General features: G+C 30.7%; 1 protein-coding gene and 2 long non-coding RNA genes across 3 annotated transcripts; 1 reads left to right on the top strand and 2 right to left on the bottom strand.

Moving 5' to 3' along the window:
• Nucleotides 1–3,333: 3,333 nt before the first annotated feature.
• LOC145790948 (uncharacterized) lies at nt 3,334–3,697 on the bottom strand. Its single transcript, XR_014330393.1, has 2 exons — nt 3,577–3,697; nt 3,334–3,443 (listed from the first exon to the last, which is right to left on the bottom strand). It is a non-coding gene; the product is annotated as an uncharacterized LOC145790948 (long non-coding RNA).
• On the top strand, nt 3,583–8,802 carry LOC114278675 (uncharacterized). The gene is made up of 2 exons (XR_014330392.1): nt 3,583–3,713; nt 8,254–8,802. It is a non-coding gene; the product is annotated as an uncharacterized LOC114278675 (long non-coding RNA).
• Nucleotides 8,803–9,831: 1,029 nt separating this feature from the next.
• On the bottom strand, nt 9,832–14,849 carry LOC114279646 (protein FAR1-RELATED SEQUENCE 5-like). Its single transcript, XM_082872270.1, has 10 exons — nt 14,736–14,849; nt 11,440–13,560; nt 11,275–11,343; nt 11,100–11,168; nt 10,923–10,985; nt 10,748–10,816; nt 10,446–10,511; nt 10,290–10,352; nt 10,093–10,197; nt 9,832–10,008 (listed from the first exon to the last, which is right to left on the bottom strand). Exons 1-10 carry the CDS (start codon nt 14,847–14,849, stop codon nt 9,832–9,834), a joined length of 2,916 nt encoding a protein of 971 aa, XP_082728396.1.
• Nucleotides 14,850–16,538: the final 1,689 nt, after the last annotated feature.

Raw genomic sequence — 16,538 nt, 5'->3', positions numbered from 1 at the left:
CAATCATGCTCATTTTTGTATAAGCATGATTTCAAGCACATTTTGATTTAAATTTTAATAATACAAAAAAACATAACTGCTTTTTAAAATGTTTGGCTAGCATTTATTTTCAAAAAATTATGTATATTGAAATATACATTTTTATTTTTTATACCCATATATATAGAGAACCAGTCACAAAAACTCTTGTGAAAATTTCAAATATATTGTCCTACAAACATACCAACATGAGGCTGTATTTAGATTATGGATTTTTGTAGGAATTTGAAAAGTAGAAAAGAAAAAAGTAAGTAAAATGTTAATAAAATTCAATTTTATTCTTTTTCTTTCTAAATTTTTATCCAAATCTTTGATCCAAACACCACCTAAAGAAAACAATGCTTTTGGAAATATGGAACTAGGTCACTTTCATTTCATTGTGGATCATTGCTTCCAAAATTCATCGGGAGAGTTACCCATTGTGTAACGCAATATAATTCCATTATGCGGAAAAGATAATGCATCACAAGAAGCCACAAATATTGGAATTTACTTCTCAAATTAGAATATTTTTTAAATTAAATTAAGAATCAAGCTAGGTCCTAGATTTTAAAAATTTAAGAGCCAAATTGAATTGTAAAATCTTTAAAACTGAACCAGAACCATGTGATTTGATTTTCATTTCACTGTTTTACGTTAAAAAATGAGCAATGATACATCTCCTGATTTTGGAATTCTAATTGAGTTCTAATGATATGGCAATCAATTAAAAAAAAAGAAAAAAAGAAAGACAAAAATCACATTACAGTGGGCCCACCCCTATTGGAGCTTATTAAAACTCCTTTATTACTATTAGAGCTCCCAATCATTTTTGGTTAAAAAATTTACCACTATATCTAAATTATATAATTCAATAAAAATCAATGTACTTCAAAAAATTAAAAACATAGTTCAATTTTTTACATTATTTTAATTTGATAGATGGTTAGATTGGGAAAAAAATTGTAAGATTAATTAGCCCCGGTTTGGTTATCATTTTGGGACTAAAAAAAGTACAAAATGATAAAAATAGGCTAAATAAACTAATAAGACAAAATATTACATCTAACTTATAATCATTACACTTTTTCTCTCAAAAAAGTCAAAAAAGTCAAAAAATTCAAACCAAACGAAACTAAAAAAGTCAATCTAAAAAAGTCTCAACACAAAAAATTAACTATATTAGCCAATGCTAAACGAAACTTTAATATAAGATTCTTCAATATTGGCTATATTTATATAAATAGAAAACTTAATTTGATAAAATAAACAGAGTGGTTAATTTTGATATATTTATGATGTGATATTTTAAAAAGTACAAGGCTATGAGTTGGTTTGGGATATGGGTTGCTTTTTAATTTTTTTTTTTTTTTTAAGTTAAAAAATCTCATTTGGAATTAATTTTTAATTTTATTAATTTTTATAAAAATAAAATAAAATAATTACTATTTAAATATAATATTTTATCTTTTTGATTATTTAATTTTTTTTATTTTTTTATGACTATTTTAACCTCAAACAACTATGCCAAATGAGTGCAAGTATCAAGTAGGCGTCACGTAGAAGAAAGAAGAAACCAAATTGAATTGTGAAATCTTTAGAATTGAATCAAAACCAGCTCTAGGCTAAAAAAATCATCATTATATCTATATTGTATAATCCAGTAAGAAATTAACGTCTGTTTAGCTTAATTTCTTAAAAATTATTTTTAGATGAGTTTTCGTTTATTTTTAATATAGTAATTTTTTTTATATTTTAATCAATTTTTTATATTTTTTAGATCAAGATGAATCTAAAAAATAAAATAAAATTCTTAAATTTTAAAAAAAATATTAAAAATAAATGAAAGTTTGAACAAAAATTTATGTACATTTTTGTTCGAATTCTTGTTTATTTTTTTGTGATTTTTTTCATATTTTAATTATTTTTTTTTTTACTTTTTAAATATATCTAAAAAAATTAACTAAAATATAAATAAAAAAATTAATAAAAATAGACAAAAATTCGTTTAAAGACAATTTTTAAAAGGTAGTTCGAATATTTAAATTGTTTAAATTACATATAAATTTGTCAACCAACCAACACGAGACACTGACACCTCACCCACGGCACAAGTGAACGCCACTTGTTCCTCTTCTTATTTTTATTTTTATTTTGATCTTCATATTATCCAACAATTTATTTTTTTATTAAATAATTATTCACAACCAAATGCCATGCGTAATTACGATTACATGACACATACTTATAAATAATGACAAGTGTCTCTTCAATCTCTCTTTATCTTTAACTTTTCATTTTCCATAATGTTCTAGAATTAACCCTAAATAAAATTTAAACATTCCTAATAATTATAGTCTTGCTCGAAAATATTTACATTAAGAATTTATTGATTTATTATTACCCAAATGGGTTGTCACATTTTAACTATTAAAAGTGTCAGTCATTTATATGTTACTAGCTTGACTTTTTATTAAAAGTAACTTAAAAGTCTTCAGTAATATTGATTATGGGTTGTTTTGGAAAGTTAGTAAAAAGTTGACTTTTGATTTTTTATCAAGTTTTTTGGCTTTTTTGGAAGTGATTTGAGAAGTTGGTAAAAAGTTGACTTTTTTGCTTTTTGGTTTAATATTTTTTCAAAGTGTCACATCACTCTAAAATGACCAAAATATCCTTACTTTTTGCATGTCCACAATTTTTTGAATTAATTAATTATAATGTTCGAGAGGGTAGTTTGGTAAATTTTTAAATGGCTTTTTTGGGTCTTTCCAAATGGAATTAGTGGCGTTTTGCAAGCGTTGGCGTTTTTGGGAAGTTGCTCAAAACGCAGCTTTTTGCTGCGTTGCCAAAACGGCACTATAAGTTTTAAGTAGGTCTTCAGGGATCTTGACATGATGATAATAAAATTGACTAAAACAGTCATTATATTTTTGATAAGTTAGATTATTTCATTAAAGCTAACTTAAAAGTTTTAAGTGATATTATTTATAAGTTTTAAGTACGCCGTCAGTGACCTTAACATGATAATAATAAAATTAACTAGAACTCTTATTACATTATTGGTTAGCTAATCATTAAATAATTGTTATTATAATTAAAATTGAGAACGATTAGCTATGTGTCAATTTGAATTTCCTTACCTCATATCATTAGGAATACTCAAGTTGAAATTCAAATTCAATGTTCATGAATTCACAATGAGTAGTGATTAGCTAATAGTTTGACCTCATATCAAAGTCGAATCTATAATATATGGTCAAAGGTTTTTCTTAGAAGTTAGCTTAAGAAACCTATCAAACCAAGTAACTTTTATTTGAGTTCAGATCTTCGGCCGCTCTTTCCAGCGGCACTCCCAGCAGCACTACAAAACGACGCCGTTTTGTATATATATATATATATTTTTCCTTTCTTTTCTTCGTATTCACCTTTTCCCTTTCCATTTTTGAACCCTAGACAGAGGACACGAAGGAGAGGAGAAGAGCTGGACGATCTGGAAGAGTGAGGCCGTTTTGTATATATATATATATATATTTTTTCCTTTCTTTTCTTCTTATTCACCTTTCCCCTTTCCAATTTTGAACCCTAGACAGAGGACACGAAGGAGAGGAGAAGAGCTGGACGATCTGGAAGAGTGAGGCGACGATACAGGACGACACGAAGGAGAGGAGAAGATCTGGACGATCTGGAAGAACGAGGTTCGTTTCTCTCCCTTTCCATTCTTTTCGATTTTTCCCTTTCGATTTTCCATAGATTTTCCATAGATTTTTTTGCCCATACTCTTTTTGGTTGATGAACATAGATTCGAACAATGGTTGATAAACATAGATTCCATAGATTCTGTTCTTAAATATGTTCAAATAAAACAGAGTTTGAGAAATAGGACAATGGTTGATGAACAGAGTTTGAGAAATAGGACAATGTTTCATAGATTCCATTCGGACAATGGTTGATGAACAGAGTTTGAGAAACAGAATCTATTTCATCTGCATCTGCATATTTAAGAACAGAGTTTGATGAACAGAGTTTGAGAAACAAATTCTTATTTCTCAGAACATATTTCAGTTGAACATAGATTTCTTTCTATTACAGAATAGATAACTAGAAAATAAAGTAGTATGATAATCATTTTTCATCTGCATCTGTCACTGTAATTGAGTAAACTGCAAATGAATTTGACCCAAGTTTGTCAAACTATGCTCCTATAACCTATAGACATTACAAATGCACCACATTGTTCTTAATTCTCAAATTCAAGTAGTTTTTAAATTTTTAATAAATTTATGTTATTCTCAAAGTCACCTAACCCAAACCTGGTAGTCCTATCCTACAATAGTGGAAAAAACCAAAGCATTGTTGCATTCACATTGGTAGGATATCACATATTGAAGAAAATGATGCGATTTGTAACATACAATAGTAAACAAGTACATTGAAGTGAATCACATTATAATTACATAGGAGCCATTTTCCAAACTACCATTCAAGATGGTCTCATATATGGAAGTCTATCGTCATTAAAGAAGTCACCGAATACGGCTCACTCTTATATGTCCATTCCCATGGCTATCATTTTGCCACATAGAACTATGTATTTTTTATTGATTACTTTTTTAAAAAAATAATATACAAGTTCACTTTTTAAATCAAATGATATTTAAATGGGATTATTCACTACAACATTTTCTTAGTTTAGTGACATTTGAAAGTGCCACAAAACTATTCTTGTAATGACATTTTTTGGTCTTGTGGCATTTTGAACAAGTGCCACTTCTATCGGTGCCACGGTAGATACGAGTGCCACGGTAGATACTTGCAAGTGCCACTGCACCATCATGGCTGAAAACTTTCAATGACATTTTAATGTCATGGTAGATATTATTTGTGGCACTATCAAGCGCCATTAAAAAAAGAGTTAGTGACACTTGTAAGTGTCATTACACCATCAAGACTAAAACCTTTCAGTGACACTTTAATGTCATGGTAGGCACTATTCGTGACGCTATCAAGTGCCATTCATGATGATAATTCGTTGTAGAACAATTTGATCCGCTCTTGCGGAGACTTGAACCGCCAACCTTGCGCACCATAAACCTTATACACCACACTCTTTCCACTACACCTTTATACCACCACATGATTATATATGCAACATATATTATTTATATAGCACATACATCCATATTAATATAAAAGTATATGTATAAACATAATTATTTTATTGAACATAATTTATGTAAAATAAACTATTTACTACCAAAATAAAAAAAAGACCACTTTTGGCCACTAAAAACATTTTTTAGTCTCCAATTTTATACTTTTGGCTATTAATTATTTTTTAGTTGCTAAAAAACTTAACTTTTATTGACCAAAATCGGATTTGGTCGCCGAAGATGCACTTTCGGTTACCAAAATTTTGGTCATCAAAAAATTTTATTCCCGCCTTAGGATTTTAGTTTTCCCGCGCTAAAAATGACCACTTTTGGCGACTAAACTTATTTTTTAGTCGCCAATTGTAGACTTTTGGCTACTAAAATTTTTTTGGCACCAAAAAGCTTTACTTTTGGCTACTAAAATTTTTTTAGTCGGTAAAACCCATATAATCAGTGACCAAACTTATTTTTAGTCGCCAATTGTAGACTTTTGGCTACTAAATTTTTTTAGTCGCCAAAAAGCTTTACTTTGGGCTACTAAAAATTTTTCAGTCACTAAAACCCATATAATCAGCGATCAAACTTAGTTTTAGTCGCCGATTGTAGACTTTTGGCTACTAAAATTGTTTAGTCGCTAAAAAGTTTTACTTTGGGCTACTAAAAATTTTTCAGTCACTAAAACCCATATAATCAGCGACCAAACTTATTTTTAGTCGCCAATTGTAAACTTTTGGTTACTAAATTTTTTTAGTTGCCAAAAAGCTTTACTTTGGGCTACTAAAATTTTTTTTGTCACTAAAACCCATATAATCAGCTACCAAACTTAGTTTTGGTCGCCAATTGTAGACTTTTGGCTACTAAAATTGTTTAGTCGTCAAAAAGCTTTACTTTTGGCTACTAATGCTGTTTTGGTTGCTGAAAGCTATACTTTCAGCGACCAAATTTTTTTTGGTCAAGAAATTTAGTCACCGAATATGCTTTTTCCTGTAGTATTTATTGAGTTTAATTTATTTATTTTTAATCATTTACTGCATTGTAAAAATTTTAAAAATATATTGGCATTTTTTGTTCTTTCAAAAATGCCATTATAAGCTTGGAAAGTTTTTGACTTAGTGGCATTTCTCAAAATGCTATAAAATATTTGTTTATGAAACTCTTCACCTAAGTGCCATAAAAAGTAATTTGCACCTACCTAGTATCTTGACATTTTTAAAAAAACGCCATTGCTACTAAAGTTTAGTGGCATCTGTTGGTAAATGTCATGAATATTATTTTTGTGGCATTTTCTAAAAACATGCCACTAGTATAGTGTCACTAAAGTGTGTTTTTGTTATAGTTTTGTGACACTTGTTCATTGAAATGTCACTAGAGCCTTTTATGTTTGTCGTTTTGTGGCATTTTTCAAAAACGTGCCACTAAATATCATTTTTGTGGCATTTTCTAAAAATATGTCACTAGTGTAGTGCCACTAAAGTATGTTTTTGTTGTAGTTTTGTGACACTTGTTCATTGAAATGTCACTAGAGCCTTTTATGTTTGTCGTTTTGTGGCATTTTTCAAAAACGTGCCACTAAATATCATTTTTTGTGGCATTTTCTAAAAATATGCCACTAGTGTAGTGCCACTAAAGTATGTTTTTGTTGTAGTGATTGATTAATAATTAGACAAGATATGAGAGAAAGAGTTGCTTTAAATATTCTAATAGATTGTTACATCATTAAGTTTATAATGAATCTAATTTTTAGACTATAATAACACTAATTTTATTTTATTTTTTTTTATTCACACAACAACAACAAAAGATTAGTCAAACTATCATGAAATAAAAAAAAAAAACTTTATCGACGTGAAGAACTTACACTTGATATGGGGCCAAAAATATATATATTTATTTATTTATTTTGATAATTGGATATTTAATTAGGTATAATCCCAACTAATCCTCACTCATTTAAAGCATTCCCTTCATGCGAGTCGAGCAAATTTTGGGCTATACTAGTAGACATGGCCCCTAGTAGATTGATACTAATTTTATTTTTTTGCAAAAGGGAAGATTCAATTCAAATATGCCATCTTTGGCAATATTATGTATGATCACCAAACAAAACAATCAGTCCATTTATACCATTCAAGTGTTTATCAAAGGTATTAAATTAAATAACTCCTGAAAATTCTGAAGTAAACATATATAGCTCATTTCAAAAATCCAATATTTTTATTTTGAAAAAAAAAAATTTGATGATTAATAATTAAGGGAAGAAAAATGAAAGACCTAAGAAGCAACTTTAGATTGGTTGAAAAGGCCTTTACGTCCCCAATCTCCGACCACCAAAAAGCTAAGGGAGCCATCGGTTTTCAAGGGGTGATGGAAACGCAGGAGTGCAGCCTCAGAGAAATGACAACACAACCATAAACTAGCCGCGAACGAAAGAAACAAAAGCATAGGTTTATTAAGCAGAGCAGCCATGATTTTCTATTCTTGAGAAAGACAAAGAGGTATGTTGAAAATGTTGGAATATGAAAGTATCAAAATTTAAATACCAAGGTTTGTGTTTATATATGTGTGTAGAAGAATGCCAGTTTAAGGATTTAGATTACAAACTGAGATATCACAAGTTCACAATCATTCAACAATATGTTTGACATACATAACTTCTTTCTTTTTTTAATTTATAAATATGTTTGGCATACATAACTTCAACAATATGTTTGGATCTTGAAGTTATCTTGAAGTTATTAATGCAAGTATAGATCCATTTGTCAAGTGCACTTATTGATTAAATGAAATGTGCAATTAATTAGATCTGATAGATATAATTTATGCTTGGATGCATGCATACATATGCAAATGTAAATATAGCAAATTTACCCTAACTTGAGGGAAGTGTCAAAGCTTCCTGTTTAGGGCAACCTAAAAGTTTTTTTAATAACCTTCCTGTTTAGGGCAACGTAAGAGTTTTTTTTTCTTTTTTTAAAAAAAAAGAAGCAAAAACCAAAAGATTGAAAAGTAGGTGTATGTAGGAATGATATGATTGAAGTTGAATGTGTATATAACTTTACTATGAATTGTGTGCATAATTTTGCAGATGTCAAGTTCAACTGTTAACGGAGGTACCTCAGATCAGTTGACGTTCAACAACAGAAATGGCCCTAAATGTCATAAGAAAGCAACTATTCAAATTTCGGAGACGGAACAAAACAGAAACAAATTATTTTATTGTTGTAAAAATTGCGGCGATTTTATGGGATGGTGCTTGCCTACAAATTCACAAGGTAGACGTGAAGGAGTAGTGCAAATGGAAAATATGTCAACTGTCACCGAACAACAACTTCGACTTATGAATGAACAATTTCGATTTCAAAGCGAAGAACTGCAATTTATGAGGGCAAAGATGCTTAAGTTGGAAACAGACATAAATCAAAATTCGAGTCGTATTTATGGGTTGTGTATCTTGCTTGTAATTGGGATCGTGTTAGTTATAAAAATGTAATATTTTTGTAATCTTTGCGACCCATGGCAGCTAGTGGCAGGTTGTATGGTTATGTGGTTAGGTAAACTATATCTTTGTATGGTTAACTAGACTTGTTAATTTTGTATGGTTATATGGTTATGTAATGGCACTTGGTTATTTTGTCATTTTGTCCAGCAGAGCTGTGTAATCTGTGTAATCAGTTTGTATGGTTATGTTGTGCACTTTGTATGGTTATGATTATGTTCAACCTGTCCGTTACAGGGTGTAATGAAAATAGGAAATAAGTGTATTTTCTCCATTATAGGGTGTAATCAAAACAGGAAATAAAATCAAACCTGTCCATTACATTATAGGGTGTAATCAAAACAGTAAATAACCGGAAATAAGTTCAACCTGTCCATTACATTACAGGGTGTAATCAAAACAGGAAATTTTAAAATTCAAATTGACATAGAAACATTGATTTTAGTTTTTAATGATGTCATCCAAACTAAAGCATTATACATCTCCATTCTTATTTTGAATATCCCAATTGTGAGAATTGGTATCATATGGCATGCAAAGTTTAAAGCTGTGCGCTTTCATAACATGCATAAAATGCTTTCAAATTACTCTTGAACAAAACACCCATTTTTTTTTTAAGAATGTATACTAAACAATTCTAGAAATTATATTTTTAAACAAATGTGAAAAATGGCGTTTGAAGAATTATAATGGAAACCATAACATGAAGATTACCACAATTAAGTGGACAGTCCAACCAGTACAAAAAATTGAATGGAAAAACAAAGTAAACTATGAATCAAACAAAGGATTTTGACCGTATTAATGAAGAATTTATCATGTGAAGTAAAAAAACATCATCGTTCTTGGGTGTAATAAAAAATGTACGCAAACATTCAAATCCCACCAAACATGAATACATTAATACTAAACTCTCACCCCTTCTTGGGTGTAATAAAAAATGTCCATAAAAAAATTCAAATCCCACTAAACATTACAAATACATAAAAAATATATCCATAAAAATTATACAAATCCCACAAAACATTACAAATACATAAAAAATATATCCATAAAAATTATACAAATCCCACAAAACATAATACATACAAAAAATTGTCCATCAAAAATATCCAAATCCCACCGAACATAAAAAAAAATACACCCAAATCCACAAATATAATAACATCATCGTTCAGTGCAAGCCTTCCAGGGATGTCCATCCACACGACTGTCAGCAGGACTATGTGAGGCTTGTGACAGTTGGACTGCAGTACTATCTCGAAGCAATTTCTGAAACGATGTCGGAGTGGGACACAGTAAAGGCATTGAATCAGGCGGCATTGACTGAGGCGTGTTATTTCCCTGAAATAGTGATACATGTATTAAACTTTTTTTAGAATTTATATTACATTTTCAATGTAAAGTATGTAACCAATTACAACTCACATCATATGTAGGATACATGACATGATGTACACTTGTACGACCCATGGCAAATGAAGGTTGAGATTGGGATTGAGGTTGAGAAATATAGGTTGCACGACCATCACCCTAAAGTAAACCAACGTAAAAAAATAAAGTATGAAATGAAAAATAGTAATAATGTATTTTCATTTTACAAAACATACAATATGAAATATTACCTCGGCATAATTAGTATGACACATGGCAAAAGAAAGTTGAAATTGGGATTCGCGACCATGACCCTAAAGTAAACCAACACAAATAAAAGAAGAATGTCCATCAAAAAAAATAAAAATGTATTTTAATTTTAAAAAACATACAATATGAAATATTACCTGAACGTAATTACTACGACCCATGGCAAAAGGGGGTCGAGATTGACCTTGTGTAGTGTAAACACCCTAAAGTAAACCAACATAAAGCAAAGAATAAGACAATGCATTTTAAAAAAAATTCATAATGCATTTTCATGTTAAAAAACAAACAATATGTGATATTACCTCAACATAATTACTACCCATGGCAAAAGGAGGTCAACATAAAGCAAAGAATAAGACAAAGTTCATAATTCCGTATGAGGTTCAATTTCCCTAACGTCTATGCATGTCAAAGGTAAACACCCTAAATTACATATTACCTGTATCGAATGATTACCCATGTCGGAAGAAGGTTGAGATTGACCTTGATAAGTAGAAAAAGAACCATCCTACATGCATCACAAAAGACCAAAAATAATCAATATAACGCTACTAGTTGCAAGAATAATCAATCCATCAAATTAATACAAGGTTGCACACAAAAGTAAAAATTACCTGACTAGAAATATTACCCATGGCAATAGGAGGTCGAGATTGACCTTGTGGAGTGTAAACACCCTAACGTAAACCAACATAAAGCAAAGAATAAGACAAAGTTCATAATTCCATATGAGGTTCAATTTCCCTAACGTCTATGCATGTCAAAGGTAAACACCCTAAATTAAATATTACCTGTATCGAATGATTACCCATGTCGGAAGAAGGTTGAGATTGACCTTGATAAGTAGAAAAAGAACCATCCTACGTGCATCACAAAAGACCAAAAATAATCAATATAACGCTATTAGTTGCAAGAATAATCAATCCATCAAATTAATACAAGGTTGCACACAATAGTAAAAATTACCTGACTAGAAATATTACCCATGGCAACAGGAGGCTCATATTGACCTTCAAGAGTACAAAAACTATCACCCTGCAAACAACCAAATTATTTAATAAATTATTTTCGTAACACACATAACACAAAATTGATAACACATAACAATCAGACATAACTTCAATTAATTACCTGCTTAGATTGCATTCTTTTCTTCTTCGCAATATATTTTTCCATCCCGCCCTTGATCCTCCTTCTTCCCTTAGTAGTTGCTTGTCTTTTCTTCAGTCCCTTGGCTTGGATTGGACAATCTACTTCATCACTCTGTGGGCATGTGTTAGCTGAGGAATTTCTGAATTCAGTGATCTCCACTTGACCAAAAATGTGCACACTTAATTTGTCTTCAACCATGACACTCAGTTCTTCACCTTTTGCAAGTGACAAATGATAAGTTTCTTCACTTTCGGCGGCTCTACTTGCTATAGCTTTAAACATATTCATCAATGACCTATATCGGTCGCTTTGATGTAGTTTGACATCAGCCTTCACATCATACCCACGCCTATCTTTCACAGTTTCAGCCCTTGCTTTTTTAGTCCATCGTTTGAGTATGTATTGTGCAGGAAGGTCCTTTGCATTGATTATCTCTCTAAGCACCTTTAAACAATGTTGACACACTATGCCCTTCACTTCAAACTTCTTGCAACTCCAACTCAAAAAACCATCTCTATCCATTGTCACATTCTTATCTTTTTTTCCATCTACATCCGTTTGAATTGTGAATATGGTACTCTCACCATCATGAATAGTGCCTACAATGGACGCTTCAATGGACTGCACGTACTCATTTTGGAATTCCTCAAAAATTGTTTTGGTGTAAATATCTGCCATTTGCTTTAACATCACAGTTGGAATGGCAACCCTTGGCAATTTTTGACACAAATTATACTCGGCTTCCAATTCTTTATACCTTTTTTCATAGAGCACCCTCTCAAAATGCTTGAAAAATTCCATCAAGTTATGATCACAATTGAGATAATCCTTCAAAAATGCATTGAATGATTCACTTAGTTGAGTAGTACTCATTCCAGCTGCCCAAGAATTCATAATATATGGCCATCCCCATTTCTCCTTCACACCAAAAGTTTGCGCCAACCAATGATTGTTGTGTGCATCATACCTATGAAGCATTTGGTCCCATTGTATTTTGAATTTTTCTTCATCATCAATTTGATGCATAAATTTTGAAAAGACACCCTTTACCCCAACATCTTGAAAGAGGAAACTCACATGCTTCATAGCATTTTGCATCAAATGCCATGTACAAAGTCGATGGTTTGTACTAGGCATGACAATGGGAATGGCCTTAGCCATCGCAGCATCTTGATCGGTGAAAATAGTTTTTGGAGCTTTGTTTGACATTGCCTCCAAAAAAATCTGAAACAACCATGTGAATGATTCAGCAGTCTCATCATACATCAACGCTGCACCGAATACAACAGTTTCTCGATGATGATTAAATCCAACAAAGGTTCCAAAAGGTCTATGTTCATTATTTAATTTGTAAGTAGTGTCAAAGGTCACTACATCACCAAATTGAGCATAGTCCATTATCATTTGTGCATCCGCCCAAAATATGTTACTTATTTGCTCTTCACAATCTAATTGGACTGCATAATAAAAGGATAGATTTTCTAAACTTTTCTTACGAAAGTATTGCAACACACTACCCGCTTCTCCATATTCCAAATCTTTTTGTCTCTTCGATCTCAAGTAATTTTTTTGGTCCAATTTGGTGAAGCCAAGTGATGCTCTTCCACCAGATTCCCTACCAAATAGCTCATAAGCAGACCTAAGAGGAATTCCAGATTCTGCAGCCAATTCTACTTCAATTGCTTGGGTGGTAGATATTTTTCTTTGGGATGGCAACATATGAATGCACTCTTGAGGCACAAGATCATGATTATGATGTTCAACAAAATCAATGACAACATATTTTCCTAAATTTCTATCTAACTTGATACTAAATCGAGCACGACAACCACACCTCACCTCTTGTCTCGGAAATTTTACTAGTGGATCTCGCTTGTCAATACCCCGAGTTCCCTCTTTGTAACATACAAAATTCCGTGAAGTTATTTCCTTAGTATGTTTGTTCTTGTGTGCATATAGCTTCTTAATACTAAAGCCCACCTTTCCGCCATAGGTATTATAAAAATCATATGCAGCTTGTTCAGAGTCAAATAACATGCCCAATTTTGGCTTCCAACCACAATTAGCCAACTCATTAACAACATTATTTTCTTCGATTACCTGCAATTCGATTTATAGGTTATGGGGAGTGGTTTATTAAGGTAGTTTTATTTTATAATTTTGTAAATCTCTCTGAAATGATGGACCAGATCATAGTTATAAATGATATCTTTTATATATAACTATCATAGTTATAAATGATATTGAAAAATCAATCATAGTTACTAATCACTCTTCTTTATAATTACTAATTTTTGAATTCACAAAATCCTTAATTATATATAAATCCTTAATTATATATAAAAATTAATATAGAGAAATGTATAGAGAAAAATTAATTATTTTATAATTTTGTAAATCTCTTTGAAATGATGGACCAGATCATAGTTATAAATGATATCTTTTATATATAACTATCATAGTTATAAATGATATTGAAAAATCAATCATAGTTACTAATCACTCTTCTTTATAATTACTAATTTCTGAATTCACAAAATCCTTAATTATATATAAATCCTTAATTATATATAAAAATTAATATAGAGAAATGTATAGAGAAAAATTAATATGTACATTGGTATATTTGTATATTTGTAATGCCTGCAAATCAAAGCACTGGTAATGTGAAAAATTAATATATACACTGGTATATTTGTATATTTGTAATGTCTGCAAATCAAAGTAAGTATAAAAGATATCATTTATAACATATACTTATTTCAATAAAAGATACAAATATACCAGTGATATCTTTTATACTTATTTTGTATCTTTTATACACTGGTATATTTGTATATATACACTGGTATAATATATACTTATTTCAATCTCTTTGTAATGTCTGAAAAATTAGATTTGATACGACTGAAATAGAGAAATTAGTCTGAAAAATTAATATTTGTAATGTCTGAAAAATTAGTCTGAAAAATTAAATTGTATATAGCACTGGTATATTTGTAATGTCTGCAAATACATACAGACTGAAATAGAGAAATAGACTGAAATAGAGAAATAGACCGAAGATCTGAACTCGTGTATACCTCGTCACAGCCAAACAAAATACATACAAATACAGAGATTGAAATATAGACTGAAATATCATTGAAATATAGAGACTGACATATTTGTAATATCATTGAAATATAGAGACCGAAGATCTGAAATATCATTGAAATATCATTAAAATATATAGACTGAAATATAGAGACTGAAATATAGAGACTCGTGTATACCTCCGGCATCGTCGCGTCACAGCCGGACTCACGTCCCTCCGTCATCGTCGCGTCACAGCCGGACTCGCGTCCCTCCGCCAACCTCTCTCCATTACCGTCGCCTCCGTCCACCATCGTTCTCTCCGTTCTCCAGCGCCTCTCTTCTCTCTCTCTCTCTCTATCCAGCTACGTGGTTTGTTAGGGCAAAACAGAGGAGATAGGGACGAAGATGAAGTCAAAATGATCAGGCGGGAAATTCGAATTTTTCGGAACAAAAAAAAAAAAAAACCAACTAAACAAAACGACGTCGTTTTTTCACTACAAAACGACGTCGTTTTGTAGTGCTGCTGGAAAGAGCGGCCGAAGATCTGAACTCCTTTTATTTCGACACACATCTCTCTTTTAAAAGAACTTACACACCACTCTTCGTCTCACACGTTACATTATTATTATTATTGTTATTTTGTTTGAATATTAAATTTTAAATAAAAATCAATTATAATCAATTTGTGTGGTTTCCCGATCATGCTCACTTTTGTAAAAGCATAATTCACAAAACAAACGTTTTGATTTTAAGTTTTCAAATGTAGTTTTTAATTTTTTTTGTATTTTGTTATCTTCAGTGATTTTTTTTCATATTTTAGTTAAATAATTTTATTTTTTTGATGCACTTAACCTCGATGAACCTAGAAAATAAAATATTTGTGGATATATTTTTTTTAAATTTAATAAATACAAAAATATTCTGAATTTTTGTATTTTTTTTTTTTTTGTATTTACAAACTTAATCTAGCTAGTTTTTTTAATTGCTGGGTTGAGATTTTTAAAAATATGTATATTAAAACACGTCTCTTTTTCATACCCATATTCTCCATATTACTACATAGACAGAGAATCAACCACAAAACTCTCCCTTGTAATAATGACATAACACTAATTGGTACACTAATGTGTACATTAATTGGTGCATGTAGCACCATCGAAACTTTTAGAATAATGCTATATGTACCCATTAATGTACTAACTACTATACTAACAAATGATATGGCATAATTTCAGAGGTTTTAGGTATTTATAATTTATATAATAGATAAGGTCAGTAATAATGACATAACACTAGTTGGTATATTAGTGTGTATATTAATTGGTGCATGTAGCACCACCGAAACTTTTATTTTCATTCAAATGGGGAGAATTCAAATAACTTTTCCTCCGTTTGGGAAGTTGGTTTTGAGGTTTTTTTTTTTTTGGCTAAAATAGTCACAAAAAATAAAATAGACTTTTTAGCCCAATAAGACAAAATATCACATCCAACCCATAATCATTACATTATTTCTCTCACAAAAAAATCAAAAGTCCTTTCCAAACCAGGTCTTTTATCCCCAGGCTAAAATAGTCAAGAAAGTCAAAAAGGTAAAAAGTCAACTCACTTTCCAAACGAGCTTATGATGTATTTAGATCATAAATTTGAGTATGAATTTTCCAAACAAAGGTAGGAAATCTCACAAATTAAATTTTTTGGCACATGAACCTTTGAATATTAAAAATGCATGTCTTTTATTTGTCACTAGCTTAACTCTTGCATTAAAGCTAACTTAGGTGGTGTTTGGGAAGCAAGCTGGGGCCTAAATTAGCCACATAAGGACAAAAATGACTTATTCAGCCAAAAGATGCACAGGAAAGAGGCAACAACACTGGACAAGCAAAATTTACGAAACTACCCCCAAGAAAGAGGGGCATGCGTCCTTTCACACAAAAAGTAAAAAAAAAAAAAAAATTTAATTTAAATTTAGTTTCAAGTTATGTGTTTGGTTATGAGTTTTA

Source organism: Camellia sinensis, chromosome 5, assembly GCF_055761805.1.
Source record: "Camellia sinensis isolate YWXY chromosome 5, ASM5576180v1, whole genome shotgun sequence".
Lineage (NCBI taxonomy): Eukaryota > Viridiplantae > Streptophyta > Magnoliopsida > Ericales > Theaceae > Camellia > Camellia sinensis.
The sequence above is the reverse complement of the archived record's forward strand: the minus strand, read 5'-3'. Positions and strand labels throughout refer to the sequence as shown.

Excerpts from the sequence above, each read along its gene's own strand:
- LOC114279646 (XM_082872270.1), bottom strand. The coding sequence starts at position 14,849 with ATGGTGGACGGAGGCGACGGTAATGGAGAGAGGTTGGCGGAGGGACGC. Across the intron at positions 11,344-11,439 it reads AAAGAATGCAATCTAAGCAG|GGTGATAGTTTTTGTACTCT; the intron begins GTAATTAATTGA and ends GGTTGTTTGCAG. Across the intron at positions 11,169-11,274 it reads TGGGTAATATTTCTAGTCAG|GATGGTTCTTTTTCTACTTA; the intron begins GTAATTTTTACT and ends TGATGCACGTAG.